General features: G+C 45.1%; 1 protein-coding gene across 7 annotated transcripts in view; it reads left to right on the plus strand.

Moving 5' to 3' along the window:
* The window catches only part of fbrsl1 (fibrosin-like 1), a 232000-nt gene that overhangs the window by 143719 nt on the left and 65876 nt on the right, over positions 1-22405 (plus strand). For all 7 annotated transcript variants that reach the window (XM_031570377.2, XM_031570371.2, XM_031570375.2 and 4 more), the window contains exon 4: positions 4391-4420. In XM_031570377.2, coding sequence (XP_031426237.1) covers positions 4391-4420 — 30 coding nt within the window. The remainder of the gene's footprint in view (positions 1-4390; positions 4421-22405) is intronic.

The following is a 22405-nucleotide window of genomic DNA, read 5'->3' on the forward strand; positions in this document are numbered from 1 at the left end:
GTGGCTGTGCAAGTCTTTTTGTCTCTTCTGCCATCCCCTCCGAGACCAAATTCATTGTGAGACTTTTCGGAATGTGACAGGTGGAACTGTGTTATCGATTTGGCCAGTCGGGTTTAATATGCTGTGGGATGCGCAGCGTTTATTGTCCTCCAAACCTCCCCGCTCTGTGTCTATTAAAACGTCCCGGAAAGCAAAAGAAACAAGCACTGAAATATCAGACGGTTCCTTTTGTGTGTGTGTGTATGTGTGTGTGTGTGTGTGTGTGTGTGTGTGTATTCTCATTCCTTTTTTTCCCCTTTTCAGCGCTGAAGTTCGAGGTGAGCAGTGAGAGAATAGCCTTGAGGGCAGGGGTTCGGTCCGAGACCCGCGGTGAATAAATCTCACGCAGCGTGTGTTGAAAGCTGTGTAAATGTCAAAAGCGTCTGCTCAGGAGAAGTGAAGCAGAAGCAGTGTGTGGCTCCCCCATAGCCTCCACGTTCCCCCACCCCACTGCTCACCCCCACCCATGTGATGGTGTATGGATGTTGTTGGCAGGTGCAGATGTTGGTTGCTCTGCGTCTGAACTGAGAGCCGGGGTTGGCTCTTTTTGGATCTCGGCGCAAAGCCCATGGGAGCCCTTCCTCCTGTCAGACAAACTTTTTTTCTCTCGCTCTCTCGCTTTTAACAACATCCCCCCGGACTGGTGTGTGTGTGTGTGTGTGTGTGTGTGTGTGTGTGTGTGTGTGTGTGTGTGTGTGTGTGTGTGTGTGTGTGTGTGTGTGTGTGTGTGTGTGTGTGTGTGTGTGTGATGGAGGGCGAGCATGTGTGTTCTTGTAGCATATGTTATTGCATTTCCATCACTCGCACAAATGTGCTCCCCTCCCTCTCTTTTGGAGGAGAGCAGCGAGTCGTTTCTCATGTGCTGTTAACGCTCTGGAATAAGGTATCAGTTCCTCAGTCACCCCCCGACCACCACCATCACCACAAAATACTTGCACCCCCATACTCAGACACACACTCACACACACAGACACACACTGCACAGCAGGTTTCTGTTCTGAGCCCCCTTCTCCGCTCTGTCTGAAGCAGGCCGCATACCGACCCCTCCACACCGGGGGTCTCAGATCTCATTTCGAGCCCCCTATCGAGCTCATGTTGTGTCTGCTCCTCTCCTACCGAACAGCAAGCAGTCCTGCCTACCTTCCAGTCCGAGTTAGATGTCCGTTAAGACGTCCGCTCTTTGACTGTGGCTGGGCCCTGTCTGCACGGTTGGCTGCAGTTTAGGTCTCCTCGGGGGTCGGTGGGGGATAAGCACCAAGCTGTGCTTTTTGATATTGTTTTTCCCCTTTTTCCTGTGGAGTGGAAAGGGTTCAGTGGGGCCTCTGCTGTAGCTCCAGATCTCCCGGAGAGCAGAGAGGGGGATTTTTTTTTTTTTTTTTTGCTTTTTTGTAAACTGTCTGACAGATATTTCCTTTCTCCTCCATTGCCCCAGTTTCAGTCACTCGCAAATAACTAGGAAAATGAGAATCACCGTGTGGGGGCCGAGTGTCATCTGTTGGGTTTGCACAAGGGGAGTATATCTCTGTTAACGCTGGTGGTCTGTTTTCCATACAGACACAGCTTGCCAGACAGTGTTATGATCCAAGAATCAGCATGTTTCAGGAACGCCGTCAACCGAAAAGGAGCTTATTATTTGAACAGATTATCCACTGCTCAGAAACAAACATTACTTAAAAAACAAGGACTGTTGTGCCAGTGCCCATCTCCTTTATTTATGCACCATTTTATGACCCGTCTTGTCTGGTTGAGAGAAGATTCTGGCTGAATGGGGTGTTGATTGACAGTTGCCTAAGCCACTTTGCCTTCTTTAATACCTCCATACCTATAATGAATGTCTTGTGACAAGCAAAGCTGGGCAATCAGGATTTGTTTAACAAACATTCTATAGAGAATGACTGGACAGGCTGTGAACGAATGTCTTTTCTAATCCTAAACAAACCTTCGTACCCCTCCTCCTTCTCCCCAGCGCTCTAAAATGCACACAATCCCACATGTCAGCCCGTTAAGATAGATTCAACAGGATATGATTAATGTGACTAGAAAATACTCCTTAAATACCTGTTTTATACATCTATGGTTTTTATGGCTGTTCGTTCCCCATGCGGTATTCGCTCCTTCATTGCATTTTTCTTTCCATCCCAGTGAATACTAACAAAGACAAATTCAGGAGTGAAAATCCGTGTCTTAAATTGTGGTCTTTGCGACATTTCCTTGGCTTTTCTGCATACTTGGGAGTCATTGTTCCTCTTTTCATGCAAGAATGGCACAACATGGGAGGTTGGGGGGGAAGAAGAAGGGCTGTTTGATGATTTGCAGATAGCACAAACATGACTGCGCACGCACACACACACACACACACACACACACACACAGATACACACACACACACACACACACACACACAGACACACACACACACACACAAACCCAACACAATCACTCCCATTGAGCCACTAAATCTCTTGACTTAAAACTGTTCAGTCATTTGCCCTGCAGTGAATAAGAGAGAAAAGATGGATTCATGCTGTGGAGAAGCTTTTTGTTCCCTTCCCATGGCCATTGGCCTGCAGTGCTTATTGTACCCGTTACTTAATTACACATTTGGACCCACCACGCTAATACAAAACCCTGTGACCCACTCCTCCCTTTGTGTGGAGTGCTGAAAAGGAGTTAAACAAAGTAAGGAGGGCCACTTAAATATGTTGCCACAGAAACTTAATTGACAGATTGAAGGCAGATCTTTAGAGCTCTTCTTTTTTTTTTTTGCTAATGCTTTCTCAGCTTAATTTCTCCTTGTATTGTTCTCTTGCATGGAGGTCTCAGAAAGGTCTGTCCTTTCTGCACTATCCCACTTGGCATCGATCACACAATGTTTAAAAAGGGGGGGGGGGGGCTTACGAGGACCGTTATACTGGTCCTCACAGACAAGGAATTTAGAGGAAAGGGAAAAACAAGGATTTATGGGAGAAATGAAAGCATGCAACTCGCAAGTCTCGTTAAGAAAAGGGGTGGCGAGAAACCATCTCTCTTTACGGTGCTAATGGAATCGCAGTCATTTACTTGCATATAATTGTGCCCGTTTGCATGCATGTAATTGTGGTCCATTTGTGCCTAGACCTAAAAACGTCCTCTGCAGGAGGGTCTGTGAAAAAAACAAAGATGTGCCACAAAATTAGACACGCAGAAAGGATTTTTTTGGTGGAGATTGTGTGTGATTATTTTTTCGGATGTTGCCCCATCTTCCATTTTGAATAACTGTATTACTTGGCAGTATCCTGTGAGATAGTCTGCATCAATTTGGACATTGTTGGACAAGGTTAACTGTTCTATTGTTTGCAACACTACTGACTGTCTGCAGTTGCTTTAGCCCTGCGTTTTGGCCACAGTTCCCCTCTTCACTTTTTACAGCTTTCTTGCACTGGCAGTAGGAAGCATGTCACTCTTTTACCAACATTAGCTCCTTAAACCAATGTTTTCTGGGATTGAACTCCCCCTAACTTAAGGTACTTTGGATAAAAGCATGCAACCATATGGGTGAAAGAGAACATGTTTGACTGAGACAATTGTCTGTGTAGGCCTGTTCTGCAGATCTATTTAGGCCTCCACTGCTGTAACACTTTCTCCCATTGGACTTGTGAAGCAACATCTTCCAGACTGTTTCTCCTCCCTGTCTGTGAAGTCTTTCACGTCCTAAATCTGTCTGATTGGACAGCAGTATGGACCAAATCTAATGTTGGGTCTTTGGATTGAGAGCACACAATCAGACCAGCTCCCATGCCTGCCAGTTAGAAAGGAATTTGGAGATGAAGAGGGTTTGTGTGCAGGGCAATGTCTTAATTACAAGCCTGTGGTGTTTCATGTCCTCTGGGTGAGTGTTTGGTCATTTCTTGCGGTCCTTATGACATTACAGGGCTTGCCATATTTAAAGTAGTCTGGCACTGAGTGAAAGGGTAAGCCGATGTTTTATGCACTCTTAAACAGTATGAAATCCACTGACTCTTCAGTCAGCCGTGAATGGGAAGTGCTGTGCTTCAGTTATAGGAGGGCAACACTTTAGATTGTAGTCATTCAGACTAGTGTCCGCTACAGTGATTGCACTGAACCTGAAGCGTCATACCTCAAGTACAGATAAAGTAGAAGGTGACATTTTTTGCTCAGTTTTTTTTTTTTTCTTTCTCAAACCTGGAAGAAAAGCTTTCAAATTCCAGTTCCTTTGCCCTCATCTCGTCTCCTTTGTCTTGAAAGCTGTCACTGAAAGAGAGGAGTTGCACACAAAAATAACATCTGCAGTGATAATGAGGTGGGGGCCAAATGAATAATTCTTTCTGTTTCCCCTTCTCTTCTCTTACAGTGTGACAGTGAGTGTGACATTGATGACAAGGTAAGCTTTTTTTTTTTTCTATGTGTGTCTTGTTTACTTTTTCCAGCCACATGATATGTGCAGCGCCATGAGTGTCAATCCCTGAGTTTGTGCCTTAGAAGAATAAGTCTCCCGTTGGCGTGGCAAGATGAGAGGTAATAGAAGTTAGTCGTCACACTACTGTTGAGCATATGCAGTGGAGGGGAAAGGGAGACAGACCGAGGAACATACAGTACAAGGAGAGGCACATTTCAAACGGGAGTGGGGATGCTGTTTTTGGGGGAGTGTTTGGAAGGGAATGACAGTGAGCGTTGGGGGGGATGTCAAGCAATATTTCCAGTTTCAATTTTAGATTCTTTAGATCTAGTTTAGGGTAGAAAACAGCCTCCAGTATAGGCGAGAAGTGATTGTTTGAGGTTGGCTGATAAGCACATATTCATATTTAGCTGAATTATCGCCGCCGTTTTTGCATTTGCATGAAAATCCCATTTTGTCACTTCATGACAAAACGTGCTGTAATGCCACTGTGAGTAAACATTTGTCACCATGGGAGAAGGTACAGGTAAGTGACAGAGTATTGAATTAGATGCTGGTTATTTATATTGATCAGAAATGGGGGGCTTGGCGCACACCAGCGCGGTACCCTGTTATTCTCATGTCACATTATTCTCATCTTCATTGATTATGGTCTGGAGGATACTCCATAATTAGATTGATTTCAAGTCTGGATAGCTGATTTTATTCGACAAACCCCATGGCTGCAGTCTGCTGCTCGTACGTGGGAATGTCAATAGCAAGTGGTTCGGTTCAAACTCGAATAGATGTTGATACGGAGTGGCAATCCAGTCTTGGGTGGTTTTGTTTGCGTTATCTAACCTGGAAACTTTAATGGTGATCTGTCACAATACCTTTGCATATATTTGTATCTTAGTGAAGATAGCACCGTTTATGACTTCCACCATAAAAATGTTGACCCTCCAATGGATGCCTTACACGTGTTAATTCCCCTGCAGTTAAACAATTACTTGCTTGTAAATGAATGAGATAGCATGGCTAATCTCCTGTAAGCTTAGCTCCCAGTTCTGTTGAAACGTCTGCACCTCGCCCCATAAATAATGCATTGATAACGGGCGCAATTTGCATTAACTGTGGCTTGGCAGTCAATAGGCTTTTATCTCTTCATTGAACCAAAGAAGCTCGGGCAGCCATGTTCTGTTTGACACGACAGGAGGAGGACTCGCAGTCCTGTCGGATCCCATCCGGCTCACTGGCTGCGGCCTTCAGGGGGTCACGGAGGTAGAGGGGGTGTCCGTGCCCTTGCTGTCCTCAGGTCGACCCGACCGACCAACCTCTCTAGACTACCTCCGCCACAGTACATGACTCTGTCAGGCACCTGCCACATGGACGTGTCATTATATGCTGCCCCTGAAAATGGAAATGCCAGATGTCTTGGAGGTTTTCTTTCCCCTTTTTTTTTGCATTTTGTTTTACATGTTGTTTTGGAGCATGTGGAAGCAATTGCTTGAAGGTAATTCAAAGTCTCTCTACCTCGGCCTCTCCCTTTAGCCTCTCCCAGGCACATCCATCAGGTTTTGTTTTCTTGTCCGTCTTGAAAGACCTGGTTGGAGGCCGAAGGGTTGTGAGGCGGAGGGAGTGGGTCATTTGAGTGCAGTATGTTGATTGACTGAGAGTGAAATCTTACTGAGCAATGGGGGGGGGGGGGGGGGGGCTCTCAAAATGTGGCAGCCTCCACAGAATACACATCACTCATTCTTCTGGCCGGAGCTGCTTGGAAGCGTGTGGCGTGCACAGGAGAATGGCCTTCAAATTCGACAGGTCCTTTGGTTAAAAAAAGAAAACCAGTATTCTTCCTGTCTGGGAGGTCTGTTATCTATTTCATTTCCAAATGAGGGTCCAGTTGGATATGGATGTTGTCCATTTCAGTCTGCTTGTGGAGGGGTTTGGAGTGCAAGTCCTTTTTCAGAAATCACAGTAGCAGCTCCACTAAACTATATTACACATCAAAACACTCACCAGAAAGTTATTATAACCACTGCAAATGTGGACCTTCCTTCAAAAGCCTGCACGATTGTGAAATTGCTGTCATTATACCCTTGCTTTTTTCCATTCAAATTCTGAAAGGAACACAACACGTGTTTAAACTGCTGGGGATGGGTTATGCCCCATAATCAAAAGCCTTAAGAGCAGAGAAAACAGACTTTTTTTTTAACTCGACAGAGAGGTTTTTCACTTGGCAAAAATTATCACTGTCAAGTGTAATTGTGCACACTTTACAGAATGCCAACTTGTTAATTTCCCGGCACTGAGGAAGCAACAGGTGCCATCTCCTCCTCCGTTTTGAGGAAAAACAATGGTGCCTTTCACTTCAGATCAGAGCACACCCACACGCCCACATTACCCTAATTAGAATATTGCCTGCAGGTGTGCCTGTTGGACGCAAACAGTTGTGCTGATTTGAATAAACAGTCTCGCATGTAGGTATAGCAGACCAAAATGTAGACTCTACATGCTTAAACAGATGGTGGTGTAAGTGTATTTTGATCCTAGCGAAATCACTTGTGGATGGGGTCCATGTGAATTTGTGATTTCGCCATGAGAGGCTTATTGGTTTACAATCTGAATTATGTAGACTTTTAAGTTGGAACTGTCTAAAGGGTGTCAGGGTCTCACATTAATGCTTGTTAGTGAGTCTCACGACCTGGAGAGCAAAAAATCTGGTCATGGCAGTGTTTTGAGCAAACCCCATTGAAGAAAGGACGCCTGCAATGAAGAGTTTCCCGGCACTTACTCCCTTTCTTTGCGCTCAAGTTTTCGAGTACTGCTCAGAGTGCACAGTGTCTTGTCCCATGGATTCCACTGTGCACTCCATCTGTTTCTCATTGGATTCCTGAGAGCCACAAACTAATTTTGCATTGTGTGGATAGTTCCCTGGGTTTGGCAGGCCCTCTTAAAACATGCATGGTGACATATTGGAATAGCTGCATGCTGCTAGTGCCTGATGGTGAAGTATGGAACCCTCCGGGAATTAAAATCGTGTAATTAGATTCCACATGATACAAGGTAGCCCTTCCAGGGCTTACAAAGTGGACATAAGAGGTTTGCTTAAAATGCACGTTGATGTAATCCAAGGCCTTCACTGGAATGTATCATATTATTCTACGAATGAATGTAATGGCATATTACAGGCATTGAGGTTGGAAGTTAAAGAGTTCTGTTGCAGCCAGTTGAGCACCAGTCCTGGTCTGTTAATGATTCCTGGGAAAGAAACCAACGGGGCTAACTTCTCAACTGACAGAGCAATAGAAATATTTACCCTATACAACCTTTGCTCTTGACCTCAGTGTCATCCGTAAGGCTTCACATCGCTTTATGGAGAAATGTTTTCTTTGTTTTATGTTCCTCTTAGAAGTCACGTCGTAAATCAGGGCCTATGCGTAACTGTGCTCAATTAAATGTTCATGAATAGTCAAACCACATGTTTTTTAAAAGGCCTCTTTAACAGAGGCCCTTTCTATTAAACAAAGAATTCTGGAATGCTATGGGTGTCTTTTTGGGATATTACTGCTTTATTGGATTGTACATGGTGTCAGATGAGTTCATGTATTTTTGTTTACTGTGGTCTCTCTGACTTCTACCATTGATTAAACATTAATTATGCCACAGCCCAAAGAGCATTTGTTGCCCCTTAGGCCTTTTTGCAAGGAAATCTTCAGAGGGCAGGCTAATATCTTTAAGAATATTTCATTACAAAAAAGTCACCGCATTTACAGACTGATTTTTTGCCCACATGGTCGTCAATTAGATATTTTTATTTTGCCCTAAAACTGTTTTGTAGGAATGCAGGGATTGAACACATCATGTGCACTTTGAGTTTCAGCCATGTGTAACAAGACTACTTATTTTCTATCTAGATGAACTTTGTGCCTCCAGCTTATTCTTAGAGAATGCTGACTCAAACCTGAGGGGAGCATTTGAAGCCTGAAAACGGCATGATGTCAGAACTCTTGCAAGATGCTAATTTTTATTTAAGGTGTATATAAGGTATAAATTGTTGTGGGTAGCTAGTTTTTATAGCATTCTGAAATTCATTGTATTGGTATATGGTCATGTGATTGAGAGATAAACAAAATAGCCAGTTGTTGCCAGTTACTATTCATTACGCAGATTAGTGTTTCCTTACCAAACATATCAGCAAAATACTTATACTAGCAAACTTTTATCAGTGCTAACAATGCAGGCAAAAGTGTTTGCAAGGTAAAGGTTTACTGTTAGCTAGTTGGCTCGCTAGATGTAGACCAAAACCTGGTAATGTATTTTGTATTAATAAACAAACACAAATAGTGGATCATTTGTATTTCTATCTAGGTTTTGCTGGATATTAACAAGCTGTCTGTTAAAATTTGAAATGCCTTTAATACGGTGCTCTGCCATTTCCCAAGTGTTTCCATAGGTATAGACCTGGGGTTCTTTTATGTATACAGTACTGGCTTTCTATTTTGCAATGGAACATTTTTGCAGTTTGGTCAATCAAAGGGATACAAAGGCAAAAATAAGATTTCAGGACAGCCCGGTGACATGAGGTAATAGAAAAACACTCATCCAAAGACAAAATTGGGATTGTGTGTCTGCAATCAGCCATTTAAGAAAATGGCCATGTTCATGCGAAGCACCATAAGTGGACATGAAGATGCTCTGACAACACTTAAGAGAGAGGAGGGAGAAGGGCCCTTGAAAAGAGCCCAGACCACCTCAGCCGCACTGTGTAACTACAGCAGTCTTTCACCCACCATACAGTAATATCATGTGCCTGCCTACCTTATGGAAACTGATACAGCTGACAACAGACAAGCCAAGATGCAGTTCTGGTCAAACTATCCCTATATGCATCCTTTGAATCCTGAATGCAATGCATCAAGAAGCATCTAAAGATCAGTAATCATAATTGAACTCTTCGAGAAGTTAATGTTAGTTGCCTAATTATTTATATTGGAGCTATGCATTCAGTGGAGTTTAATGATTGCAATCCAGTGGGACAAATATAAATGATATTACCCCAGTATAAATATAAATAACCCTAGTGTTGCTTTGAACTTCTGCCCTTAAGAAATGGTTAAACCTGTAAATATATGTATAGTCTTCCCGAGATGGCTATCATAGCAACGGCATCTCGTGTTTTAATGTGATTTCTCCCTTTGTGATTCATCCGCCCTCAGTACTTTCACTTCTCCGCGAGTCTTAACAAAGGAACCTGTCAAGATCCCATCACATGGACGCAGCTGTGCTCATTAAAGTCAGGTGTATTTGTGGAGCACTAACTGGCAAATAACCACCGAGGTGAATTTCCTTCCTTCCCTTTTCCCAGGGGAACATTACCATATTCCTATGACTGCTACTTAATGCTCGCTGTACTCTCCCTGCAGAAAAAGGAGTAAGGCCTTGACTGACACATTAATTTCTGCTTCTCTTATCTTCCTCTGCGGAGAATGAATGCAGTATCACATAGATGATGCCTTGCTGAAAGCTTATCACTGCTGGCTCGTCGGGTGCTATTCTCCTAGGTGCTGTATCAAGGGGTGTCAGTCTCGTCTTTTTCCTAAAGTAGCGTGCGTCTACACACATACAACATGGCTGAGCAAAGCCTGTGCATTTTTTCCACCACCCACCTGTCTTTTCCTCCGTCTCACTGCCCCCCTTCCTCTTTTGCCTCGCTAAAAGAAAATGAATAATAATGTGGTCCTTTATCCTCCCATACTCCCCCCTCCCCAAACCGCATCCATCGGCAGGTTCCCTCTCTGACTTCTCATATTCAATAACAAACAGCCCACCCACCAGGTCGTTGACAGGCCTAATAGTTTTTATGGAGGGCTAGAAAATAGCGAAGCGGCTTAATGTTTCGACACAAGTGATCATCCGTCCTCATCTCTTTAATGAAATTAGATTAAGTGCACCTGGGAAAGAGCTGAGAAAGCAGAATGCCTCGCTGCCGCCTTTAATTTAAAACCAATTTGCAAGCAATATTCTCCCCAGCTTGGGATTCTGAGCAGATTCAAAATGGAGGAAGAATGAGATCGCACCAGCGTTGACTAGTTTAATTCCCGTCCCCACAGGCGGTGTGAAATTATAACTGACACGTACGACAGAGACTTTAATATGTAGATGTCATTTTTCTCCTGTCCAACTTTGTTTGTCTCAGCCGCAAGGAAAAAGGGTAGGCTTGCACAGGCCTGCGTCACCATGTTGGTTCTAGAGTAATTACAGTGGTCTGGAAACACTTTTCTGTCTAATTTATATTAGGCTGTTTTCAATGTTCTCTCTTCTCCTGTTTCTCCAGCTTGAATGTAAGGTTTGCTTTGGTCGTCAAGGGATACATCTGTTGTACATTTGGTGCACAAATGTGCGGTGAGCCTTGATCACTGCTTGAATTTAAAGGTCTATTTGAATTCCAGAGAAGGAATTCAAGTCTCAAAGGTGTGTTTGGGTACTCGTTGTGAAGGTTATTGTTTTGTCACTGGACTAAGACCCAGGATTTTATTACAAAACGTGTCCATCTGTGTGGATGTTCTTTAGTGTTCTCCCTGGGTCTTTAGAATGATCACTTCTAAAAGCAGCGAAGGAAGCACAGCATGAATACGCTTTAGTGATCTCATCGGACAGGCAGAGTCAGTGACAAGCCAAACCAAAGCAGTTTTTTCAGAGAAAGTGTCCATCAGAGAAATCCAGATGTCCATCATTAAGAACCACCTAAACAGTGTTCTTTCTAAATCTTTGTTTTAGACCTTAAATGTTATTGTCTTGAAGTGATCTAAAAAGACAGTCAACACAATATTATGCAATTTAGAGATTCCCAGGATTTCACCACACATACTGCCATATTTGCTAGTGTCAAGGGTTTTACATCTTGGATCCTCTACTACCCTTTAAGATATATGACACTCGTAACTTAACGATGTTCTGTACAGTAACAGTGTTTTCCGTACACTTTACCCTTTCAATTAAATTGTACATGAATTACAGTCAGGTGAATACAAACTATAAATGCCATTGCATAGTGTATCTTGTCCTCTTTGATCTCTGACGATCACTGTGAGAGCCACACTGGTTTATTTGGAAATAGAAATCGAGAAACAGAATGGGAATGATTTTGGGCCGTGTACAGATTATTGCTATCATCTTCAACCAGGATGTACAGAAAACGGTAAAACATAATAGCGATCTGAACAGTGAGTCAGCCCAAATAAATCTTCATTTATATTGATTTGTATTGATCAGGAATGAAACAATCATAAAGTACTTTGTAGCTAAGACCCAACCCCGTTGAATGAGACCACATCTCAAAGTATTAAGCAATTGCCCTGATGTGTAGGCTGTTTTTAACTCTATCAAGTAGGCAAAAGTGTACAGAACACCATTAAGTTACGTTACCGTATTAATTTCCAAGCACAGAAGACACGTGGTCTGTTTCTATCAAGCTGTCTAGATGGTAGACCTATACCTTTCTAGATGTCAGCTGAGTACTAGTCTTACTCTAACGAGAGCAGTGCACCAAATGTCTGACCTAAACAGCCTGTTTTTATTCATTTACAATTAGGTTCAGACTAACAAAAGATGTTTGCGCTTTGTTTAAATCTTCCAACAAAGCTTCAAATGACCTCAGTGCTCTTGGTTTAATGATTCACTTGTTGTGTTTGATTATCTTAAGTTAAGCCTGTGATGAGCAGGCTGTTTAAAATGGCATCTGTGCTGGAATGCTTGAGTATATTTCCTCTGCTGATGACCGGGGTTTCCAGGCAAGACCATTTTTGGGATATCACAGCCATTTTATTTTTTTAGGGACTAGTGTTTGAATAACTAGCCAAGCACTATAAACATTTTTCCACATCAGTAATAAAACCAAAATTGAGTCCATATTGGTTGCAGATGTCTTGAGGGGAAAAAAATAGTTTTTTTTACGCGTATGTGTGTTAGATTTTAGCATTTCTGATCTTGCATAAACATAATGCCTAAGTGCCTTTTATTCAATAAACATTGGTGGACTCTAATTACTTTCAGATTTCCCGTTTCTTGAAATAGAAGACAGGGTTTGTGTGTTTGGAACTGGGGCACAGAGACTTGACATGTTCTACTCTGGAGAGAATGAGAGAGGCTTATTTTTCCTTTCCAAGAAATGGTATATGCAATTTACGCCAATGTAGGATGTCTCCCCGTTGTCATTAAGCCATGCCATTCGGCATAAAACTTTCCCCCGAAGAAACAAAGCTTTACAATGTGTGCCTAAAAGCCATTGTTTGATTGTGCAAAGTTTGCATTGCAGTGTATAAATCAGACTAATAGCCGATTTATACAGTTTTTGGGAGATTTGGGAGGTTTTTGTATTTGTTTTTAGGAGAAAGTGTTAACTTATAGACAAAACGTTACTCGTAATTAGTCACTGAAGTGATGTGTGTTGTTTTTCTTCTCCTGGCTGTGTTTTCATGGGAACTGGCCTATTTACATGGCCGAGCTAATGTTCTGTGTCTTCCTTGACTTAGTACAGGAAAATATTATGCTATTAAAAAGCATTAGCCATGACAAATATGCTGGACTACTGGGGTATTGCCATGAAGTGAGTTGGTGACTGAATGTCATTTATTTCCAGTGCCATTTGGCCCAAAAACAAGACACTCCCTTTAGTAACCCAGAGTAGCATATGGCGGATGTAAACCTCGCTGACATGGTCCGGCTCTCCCAGTGTGTGTCATGCTGTAAAACTACATGTCAGTTTCCACTTAGCACCCCGGCAACGCTTTAGAAACGCAAAAAAACACACACACACACACACACACCCTCTCCAAATGTCCGCCTCACATGCCAGTGAAAGAGAGGACAGGGCCAAACCTCAAGCCAACAAGCCCTGGAGTCACTCTGGCTTCCACGGGAGCTCTCTGTAGGATTGGCTGTCTGATGTGGGGAGCTTTGGGAGGCCGAGGGAAGTCAGCCCTGGGAGAGCGAAAGCAGCGCTGCAGTGCTGTACCAAAACACACAAGACCCAGCTGCCTTCAATTAAGGCCGAAAAAACCCAGCGATGTGGAGGCCCTCATGCGAACAGCCGTCCGTCTTTGATGTGCCTCGACGAGGGGGAAAGGTGCAGGGTTTTGAAAGATTACAGGAAAAAATAATTATTGTATCAAAGAGGCCTTCATAAAACTTTATAGGGGATTGAGAGGCACAAGGGAGGAGGCCCATGGAAGCAGGTTCCTAACGATCCCTGCCACCCATGCTCATTTGCCAGGGTCTCCCTTTTTTGAGCAGGCTTTAATGATCTGGCATGCCTAGCTAGTTTCATGACTTCAGGCCAGTAGGTTTCCCCACCACTGCTTTTTCTAACAGCTCTGCTGAGGAGTCGTGGCCCCAATGGTTGGTTCGTTTACGTAGCCTAGCTCCATTAGCATTGCGCTTTTGATCCTGTAGGAACAGCGGTGGCAGCATAGCCAACGCTTCCCCCCTCACACACACAAGGCGGCATGGCCTTTTTCCCCACGCCGAGGCAGCAGTGCCGGAGCTGGCATTTAAACTGCCACCCTGCTGGCACCCCGGATAGGTTATAGAGGGCCTCAATTAAATTAATTTTACTTCATTAGCGCAAACCTGCTACAGTTGGAGCGCCCGTGGCGCCGCCAGAGGGGGAGAGCAGCCCGGCTCGTCTTGGCTCAGCAGCGACAGCGGGGCTGATGCTCTGAGTGGAGCTAACACATGGCTCTGACAGCCGGAGCAGGCGAGCGCGGGCGTTGATGGCAGGGAGGCTGCCAGACAAGGGGGATGTGCGTCAGTGGCTTTGGGGGAGCTCAATCAACACCCCCGGCACCGCAAGCGAGCAGGCACCCGGCACCCAGCACATCGAGAGGCTTCTTGTGCTTGCTTCCCCTTCGCTGCCCCCCCCCCCGCCCCCCCCCTCCCCTCTCACACCACGCATGCATGTGCTTTCACACAGGCTTATTTGAGCACATGGTGTGAAGAGGCCCCGGTCTCTGTGAAGTACATTAGGTCCGCCTCTGGAGCTGGGACTGCTCAGCTCTGCCTGCATAATGTGTATGGTCCTTGTAGTCAAAGTATTTTGCACATTTAGCTCATTTGTAGTGGGTTTTTTTGTCAGGGTATATGTTAGCATATGTTAGTACCTCTGTTTGGTCATGGCATTGCTACTGTTACATCATCTCCAGAAAATAATTTTCCTTCTTTCATTTTATTTATATAAAAAAAACCTTTTGTAGGACATTAATATTTAGTAGACCTTTTTGACTTGCAGCATTGCTTTCCCTTCCTGGTCCTTTAGAGAATTACAGGAGAGACCTGATCAATAATTCAACTCCAAAGATGGACTGTAAGCTGTAGGAATAGACAAGCCATACACCACTGTTTAATAACTCCATTTTGCTCAATGAGAGCACATCAGTAAATGCAACCAAACAGACTTAACCAACGCTCGCGGACCAAGTTTGCAAAAAACGAAAAGATGTCCTCATCATGTACTTTGGTTGTCAGTCCTTTGAATACTTATTTTGGCGGGAGCGAATGTGGTTGTTCCAAGGCCATTCAGCCAAAGAGTGACACATAAATTACTACTGTTGGGCTGAAAATGGATCTGAGGGCGGCGGTCTTGGAGCTCAAGCCACAGATCACAAAGCTCTTAAGGCAAGACTCAACCACCCACCGAAAATAACACTATTATGGTGGAGAGGGAAACAGGGAGGGGGGGTGGCGGGGTGGTGGGGGAGGGGGGGGGGGGCAGGCTTCTGGGTTGACCCAGGCTCTAGTGGGAGTTCACTGATAAATAAATAACTTGGGTAAATAAATAAATAATGGCGGCGGTAACCCCAGCTAGGACTCTGGTAGCCCGAGGGTGGTAAGTTTTCCTGTCTGCCGTCGACGCGAGAGCACTTTGATCAGAGAAGTGTCTGAAGATTCGTTCCACATCTGTACAGAGAAAACGAGCTGTAAACTGCCAAGAAGCATTTTAATGACGGTTGGATTATAAAATGAAAGAAGGCTCCAGATGGCAGGCTGCGCAGCGGCTGTGGTTGGGTTTTTTAACTGCTTTTTTATTGATAAAATATGGGGTGAAAAATTGCGTGGGGCTTATTAGGCGTCCCACTGTGATGTTGCTCAGCTGGCCAAGCTGCTCGCTGTGGACTCCATCCAAACATGCTTCCATAAATTTTTAGCAGTGCCTTTAAATCTGCGAGATCCTTGCTTGTTAAGTCCAACTAGCCCCCCACCCCTATTTCACAGTCTAACCCCCCCCCCAAACACACACATGCACACACCCATTTCTTCTTTTCTCCCCCCTTTCCCCCTTAATTCAAGCTCTTTCAGTTGAGCTTTTTTGAACGCCTGGATGAAGGCTGTTGGCTTTGCTTTACAGAGATGGTGGTGTGTGTGTCAGTGTGTGTGTGTCCGTGTGGTGGTGGTGGTGGTGGGGGGGGTTGTTTCAGGGATGGCGGAGAGTCCCACTTTTCATGCTCATTATGATCAGCCAAGAACCAGTGTTTAGCCCCCCTTAACGACTTAATTCCTGCATGATTTCATTAGCCTTTCGCTCTTCCTGACGCAAAGCAAGCTAGCCCTGTTTAATCAAATATGCTGCGTGCTGGGTCCGGCTGGGGCCTGCCGTCAGGGTTGGTGACAAAAATAGGAGGGCGCGGACGAGCGAGGGCAACACCGGCGGGCAGACTTACGAGCCAAGAGGGGGGACAGCATTTGGACTCGCCGGCATGACATGAGCCACTGAGTTAATGCCCCTGGATTGCATGAATAGCAGTCAGCGTTTGAAAAGGGTGGGAGTATTCCCTTTATAAACAGAGGGGGAGGTATATAAAGGCCAGTGATGCTTTGGCCTGATTTATAGTGGAGGCCTTCAATGAGCTTTTTGTGCCCGGCACTCTCTCTCTCTTCAGAGAGGTCATTTAAAAGTCAAGGTAGCTCGGGATGAGGAGGGGGGGGGGGTCATAAAATATTTTAAAAAACATAGTATGTTAAACTCATGTTTAATGCTTTGTGCATTGTTGGGTTTTCAATGCACATTAAAGTTATGAATTAATTATTATATAATGTCAGAATTATTATTTCTGATGGTGCACTTCTTCTGACTTACATACTGTGTCCCATTCACTCTATATATAAGCATTTCAGGCACCTCATTCTTTTAAAAGATACCCATGATGTAAAGTAAATCATGACCCATCAGGCTTTGCGTGCAGAAGGCTCCTCTGTGAATCAGACAAATCTGGATTACTTCTCATAACCAAAACATAAGCACACGTAGTGCACACCGTCGTGCTGTATCTCATCAGAGATAATTACTGTTGACAGCACATGAAAATTACAACCGTTTATTCCCTCCTTTGTCTTGTTACGCGCCTTCAAACTGCCATCACCCACCTTGGAAGGTCTCCTCACATCTGCTCTCTCCTCCTCCCAGGGCCCCGGGAGTTAGCTGTAAAATTATGATGGGGAAATCGCTGTATGCCTCTCTCTCACTCACTCTCTCTCTCTCTCTCACTCTCTCTCTCTCTCTCCGCCTCATCCCCCCCGTTTCAGGGGAGAAAAAGGACAGCCGCCGACAGCTTAATGGACTAATTTGTAACTGCAAGCGAGAAAAACGAGTCGTTGGACGTATTGTAATTTGACAAAGACTGGCAGCTCAGAGACAGACTCTGATGCCTAAACCACCAATGCCTCCTCTCCTCTCCTCTCCTCTCCTCTCCTCTCCTCTCCTCTTCTCATCTCTCTCTCTTTCTGTCTCTCTCTATCTTTTCCCTCTGCACCACTGCCGCCAACAAGCGCACCACCCCCCCCCCCCCCCCAAGTAATTTTTTCTCTTTGCTTCAAACGCTTCCTTTGTTTCTCTCCTCCGAGGATAGAACAGAGGATGGAACAGGGAGGGATGGGTGGTCGAGTGTGCTGCAATGCCGCAGCTCAAAGCCCCTGGCTCTGTCATATTTTTCTCCCTCCTACCTTTCTTTCAGGCGAGGACACGGGGGAGTTTAGCATCTCGGTGCTTATGTATGCATTTGAAGTCCAGGGCAGATGGGGGCCCTGGGGACTGATAAAAATGAATAGAGGCTAGTAATAGGAGAGACATTTAAATCCTCCCCCCCACCATAAGTTATTTATCAGGGGCCCTGAGTGGTAGAAAAATACTTCAGAGTGCTCTCCTAATGCAGCGTTTGATGACTCGTAGGACCCGTTTCAGGAAGTGCCTGGTTGTAAAACAGGGGGGACATTAGCAGAACGCTCTCAAGAGGGAATGCTGGGGTAGAGGGAAGAGCATGCCGAGGCTGGGGGGGGGGGGGGGTTGGTTGGTTGGTGGCGGGTGTCCGTGCCAGACAGCGAGAGCTGCGGTAATCTCACCTGGCATGGTGCAGGGGCAACCGGTCCATCTGTAATCAAGTCAGGAGTGGCTGTGAGTCACAGACTCAGTCTCACCCACACAGGGGTAATGAGGCAGACATAAAGAGCAATACAAAATGGTAATAATGAAAATGTGTAAAGCCATGATTTATTATCTCTCGCTCTCTTTCTCTCTCTCTATCTCTCTCACTATATCTCTTTGTCTTTCAGTATCTCCCTCCCTCTCTCTTGCTCAGTCTCACTCTCTCTCTCCCATTCCCCCCTTGCTTCTTCTCCACCTGCTACTGAAAATGACCTTCAGCAGCTCTGAAATGACTCATAACAGGTTATGTTGCGGCGAAACAGGTATAAATTATACACCGCGATGAACATCATAAATGAAACATGCCGTAACACCGTAATGAAATTCAAAGAGGATCACAACCCGAAGCCCTCCCTTCTTCCCCCTCACACACACACACACACACACACACACACACACACACACACACACACACACACACACACACACACACTATCTCTCACACACACTCATACACATATACACAATCCACCATGATGATTTGATCATAAGGAAAGCGATCCCCCCTCCTCCTTTTGTCAGATGACACCATCTGACCTCCTACCACCCATGGAGTCAGGGAGATGTCGTATCACAGCATCAGTAAACGAGGGACTGACGCCTGTGTCATCTCAGCTGGCGGCCTTTGAACAGGGTGAGTTAAATGGGTGCTGAACTGATCACAAAGTTAATAAAGGGCGGCAAATTACATGACCAGTTCATTTCCATTAATTGCTCTTCACGGCTCTCCGTGCACACTTTGTCTCCGGAGCATCTGTCAGCCAGCATAATTCTCACGGCCCCGCCGTGGGCATGGCTGCAGTCACCTCTGGTTTGCCACTGCCTGCTAGCTAGCTCATCATGTGCTATAAACACACACGCACACTCTTACACACGCAGGCAGACAGGCTATAATTATCCACACGTCTGCATTGATTGGTGGCCAACTCCATGTATCCCACCTGGAGACAAACCAGCAGACGTATTTTCTGCAAAAATGCAACATAGTGCAGTTAAATGACATAATCGGGGATACCAGGTCTTCATAGTTTGATCATCCTCTTATCTGGTTTACTATATCTCAATTACTATAAAAATAATCTGGAGTGGACGCAGTGGCAAACCTCTCTTCCGTTGTTATTGCATGTCTTAATGGGTGGTATTAGGCAACGATAACTCAAATGCCGACCTCTTAAGTCCCTTAGAGCACATCACTCCCTTAGCGTTAAGAGAAAAGAGGAGAGCATCTGCGATTTGGTCGGATCCTTTTATAAGGTCACCATGTGTCTGCCCGAATCCCCCAGTGTGATGTCTCTGTTCCCCCCCCGTCGTTTATACCGACTGCCTATTGCATTTCCTGTAAATGTTAGCTGTTCCAGGAATTGTTACTGCCCTCATTAACCTGGGGCATCTGGGGAAGGGCCAGTATTAATGGTCCGACCATATATACTAGTTGCCCATAAAGTCTCAGATGGAGTCCAACAGACAGGGCAGAGCCTTGGGCAGTGACCCTGGTTGAAATCATAAAAAAAAATCACACAGGCGACTCCCGGCAGAAGCCCATGATTTTTGGTGTCACTGATCTCAGTGGTGAATGGCGTTGGATGTATAGTCAGGGCCACTCAGAACATTAATATAGCGTGACAAGACTCTTATATTAGACGCACAATATATAGGGGAATTTGACTGTGCTCCCACTTGTGGACTTTTTGATACCCAGTCGACTACATAGTCAGAAACCCCATTCGTTATTGGATATATGACACTGTGATTATTCCGCACGGTAGTACATTCATCATAGGGGAAATAAGTCTTGAAAGCTTAATGTAAGCTCACAATCTTCTCATACTGATGTATATTCTCTGATTGTGATGGAGTAACAGGTAGCCTTTCGATGGTTTATGCAGTTGTCACCTTGACAATATTGCATAGATGAGGAAATGACCACTCATGTTGTCATGTCTGTGGCCGTATCAGGTGAAACTGTGCCAGCATAGTCCTATAGTAGAGGTATATGCACTCATTTGCCTTGAGGAGACAATTTTCCTTTCATTCTTCATGTAGTAAGGTAAGAATGGGCTTTGAAACCCATCCACATGTGTATTTATTAAAATGGCACATAATAGACAACTTAGAATTTGGTATATGGGTACAAACATTGATTTTAGCCATTTCTTGAGTATGCTGCATGTGTAATAACTCTCATCACTTTTATGTGTCCTGTGTTCCTGTGAATATGAAGCTATTACCTTTACAGCCTTTTATGCACAATAACCTGCAGCAGTTCATTGGAGGAAGTAAAATAAATTGATGCGGAAAGCGTATTTTAATTCAGTCCCTGCCATTATTTGATGGCTTGGCTCTGGAGGGTAAAGGCTCAATTACACCAATCGTATGATCCATTATTACTCTCCCTTGCATCATGATAGAATAGGAAAATATAATGAAATATCATTTGAGAGTTATTTTTTTTTAAATTGACATCTACCTTCTTTAAAATGTACCGTTTTGTATTTATGTTTCCATGGGTATGTGTGTCTGTGTGTGTGTGTGTGTGTGTGTGTGTGTGTGTGTGTGTGTGTGTCTGCTTGGACTTGATTCTCTCCCATGGTTCTTCTCCAAAGAGCAGTGTGTGTGTGTGTGTGTGTGTTTGGAGGGAGTTATGGGTGGCTGCTGTGACTGATGGGAGTGGAGGGGGGAGGGGAGGGGGGGGGGGGGTGAGCAGCCAGGACGAGAGGAGAGGGGGGCAGTTTAACAAGCTCTAGATTGTTAGTGACAGGCAGATACTTCAACACTTAAAGTAGAAGCTTTGATTTAATCACAGACCTGTCATTTGTTATTTGTCTGCCTCCCTCTGCCTGGGCTGCAGCTGATCAACTGCTTGCTCCCCAGAGGCCCCCCCACACCCCCACACCCCCCAATCCAACCTCCATAACGTCTAAATCCTCCATACAGATTGCAGTCCTGCGCCATCTCCCCATCCAGGGGCCCCGAAGATGACATGGGGGGTCGTAGTAGATTGCGAGATGCGAAAAAGGGGGATGGGAAGAGGAGGAAAGTGGGTGGACAGAACGAAAATAGAAAAAAAAGGAAAGGACGAAAAAGCAGTAGGGGGAAAAAAGGGAAACGGGGTAAGGGTGAAACGGGATTCGCCCGAGGCCTACTAAAGATCATTAATAGCACTGTCAGAGAGCGTGCCAGTTGGTTAGCTTCTCATAAATAAAGAATGAAGTCCCCCCTCAGCTTCATTAATAATGCCTGCTGTAGCTATTTTGTTGCGTCGTACCTTAAAGGGGACAGAAAGGTGGAAGGAGTGTGGAGGAGGAGGAGAGTGGGGGGAGGTGAGATGGGGTTGGGAGAAGTGTGCAGCGGGTAGGAAGGGAAGGGGGGCGGGAGGGGGAGGGGGGGGGGGTTCTTGCACTCGCTGGTAATATGATAAGACAGGCCTCCAAATTAGCAATGAACGTCTGATACCATAGCACAGAGTCAATTACTCTCTGCAACCGAGGGAGGGAAAGAAAAGAGGGGGGTGGGGGGTAGCTGGAGAGCTGACAGAAGGAGGCGAAAAGGGAAGGGAAGGGAAGGGAAGGCGCCCCAGTGAAGCTGAGTTATTTAAAACTCCCCCTCGCCTCGAGACGAGACGAGCCGCGGCCAACGTCAGCAGACAATCACCGGCAGCCTTATTAGAGTCATATTCATCTGGAGGAGAGCCGCGCCGGCCCCCGCCTCACGGAGGTGGAGAGCGAGACTGGAGGATGTAGGGGTCTACTGTTCCTCCGGGGGTCCCAGAACATTAGGGGAAGACAAAAGCGCCGAGGTTCCGCGGGTCACTCGGCAGCTAAGAGCATTGCCTTTTAATTAGATGAAAGGATATGATTATTTTATAAGGGGCCACGGTGTGCTGTTCGTCTGATAGCAGTCAAAGTTGCTCATTAACCCCTCTCTCTAATGCGTTATTCTGAACACGGCCCGGCCTGAGCCTTCAGATAAAGGGATCAGCCAAATCTCAAATGATTAGTCCCTGTGGTTTCTAGATTTCAGGTCTTTTCTCTCTGTGTCTATCTGTCTGTCTCTCTCCATCTCCCATCACTCTCTCTCTCTCTCTCTCTCTCTCTCTCTCTCTCTCTGTGTTGACCCTCACTATTTCCTTGGTCACCAGCCACCCCCTTTGGCTTAGGCTGAGGCTTTTCTAAGGTGGGCCTGAGAGACCGAGAACGAGAAAGAAAGAGCTAGAGAGGCAGCCATTGCACTGCTTGGCGCTATGCCTTACTTCCCCTTTTTCTTTCTCTATCTCTCTCTCTCTCGCTCTCTCTCTTTCTCTTGTGCCGTCTCCTTGCCTGAGTGCAGAAATAAAAAGGCCTGCTCTCAGCCCTTCTGCATGTTTTACACATCAAGCAGAGCTGTGGGAGATGGGAGGGAGCTTCAAATGGCATGATGTACGATTTTATTCAGCTGCCTCTTCTGTTCTCTATTAAAGGTCTTTAAAATGTGATTGATTGGCCCCTGAACTGAGGTTAAAGTCATACACAGATATGCGT

The sequence above is a fragment of the Clupea harengus genome, chromosome 7 (genome assembly GCF_900700415.2).
Source record: "Clupea harengus chromosome 7, Ch_v2.0.2, whole genome shotgun sequence".
Taxonomy (NCBI): domain Eukaryota; kingdom Metazoa; phylum Chordata; class Actinopteri; order Clupeiformes; family Clupeidae; genus Clupea; species Clupea harengus.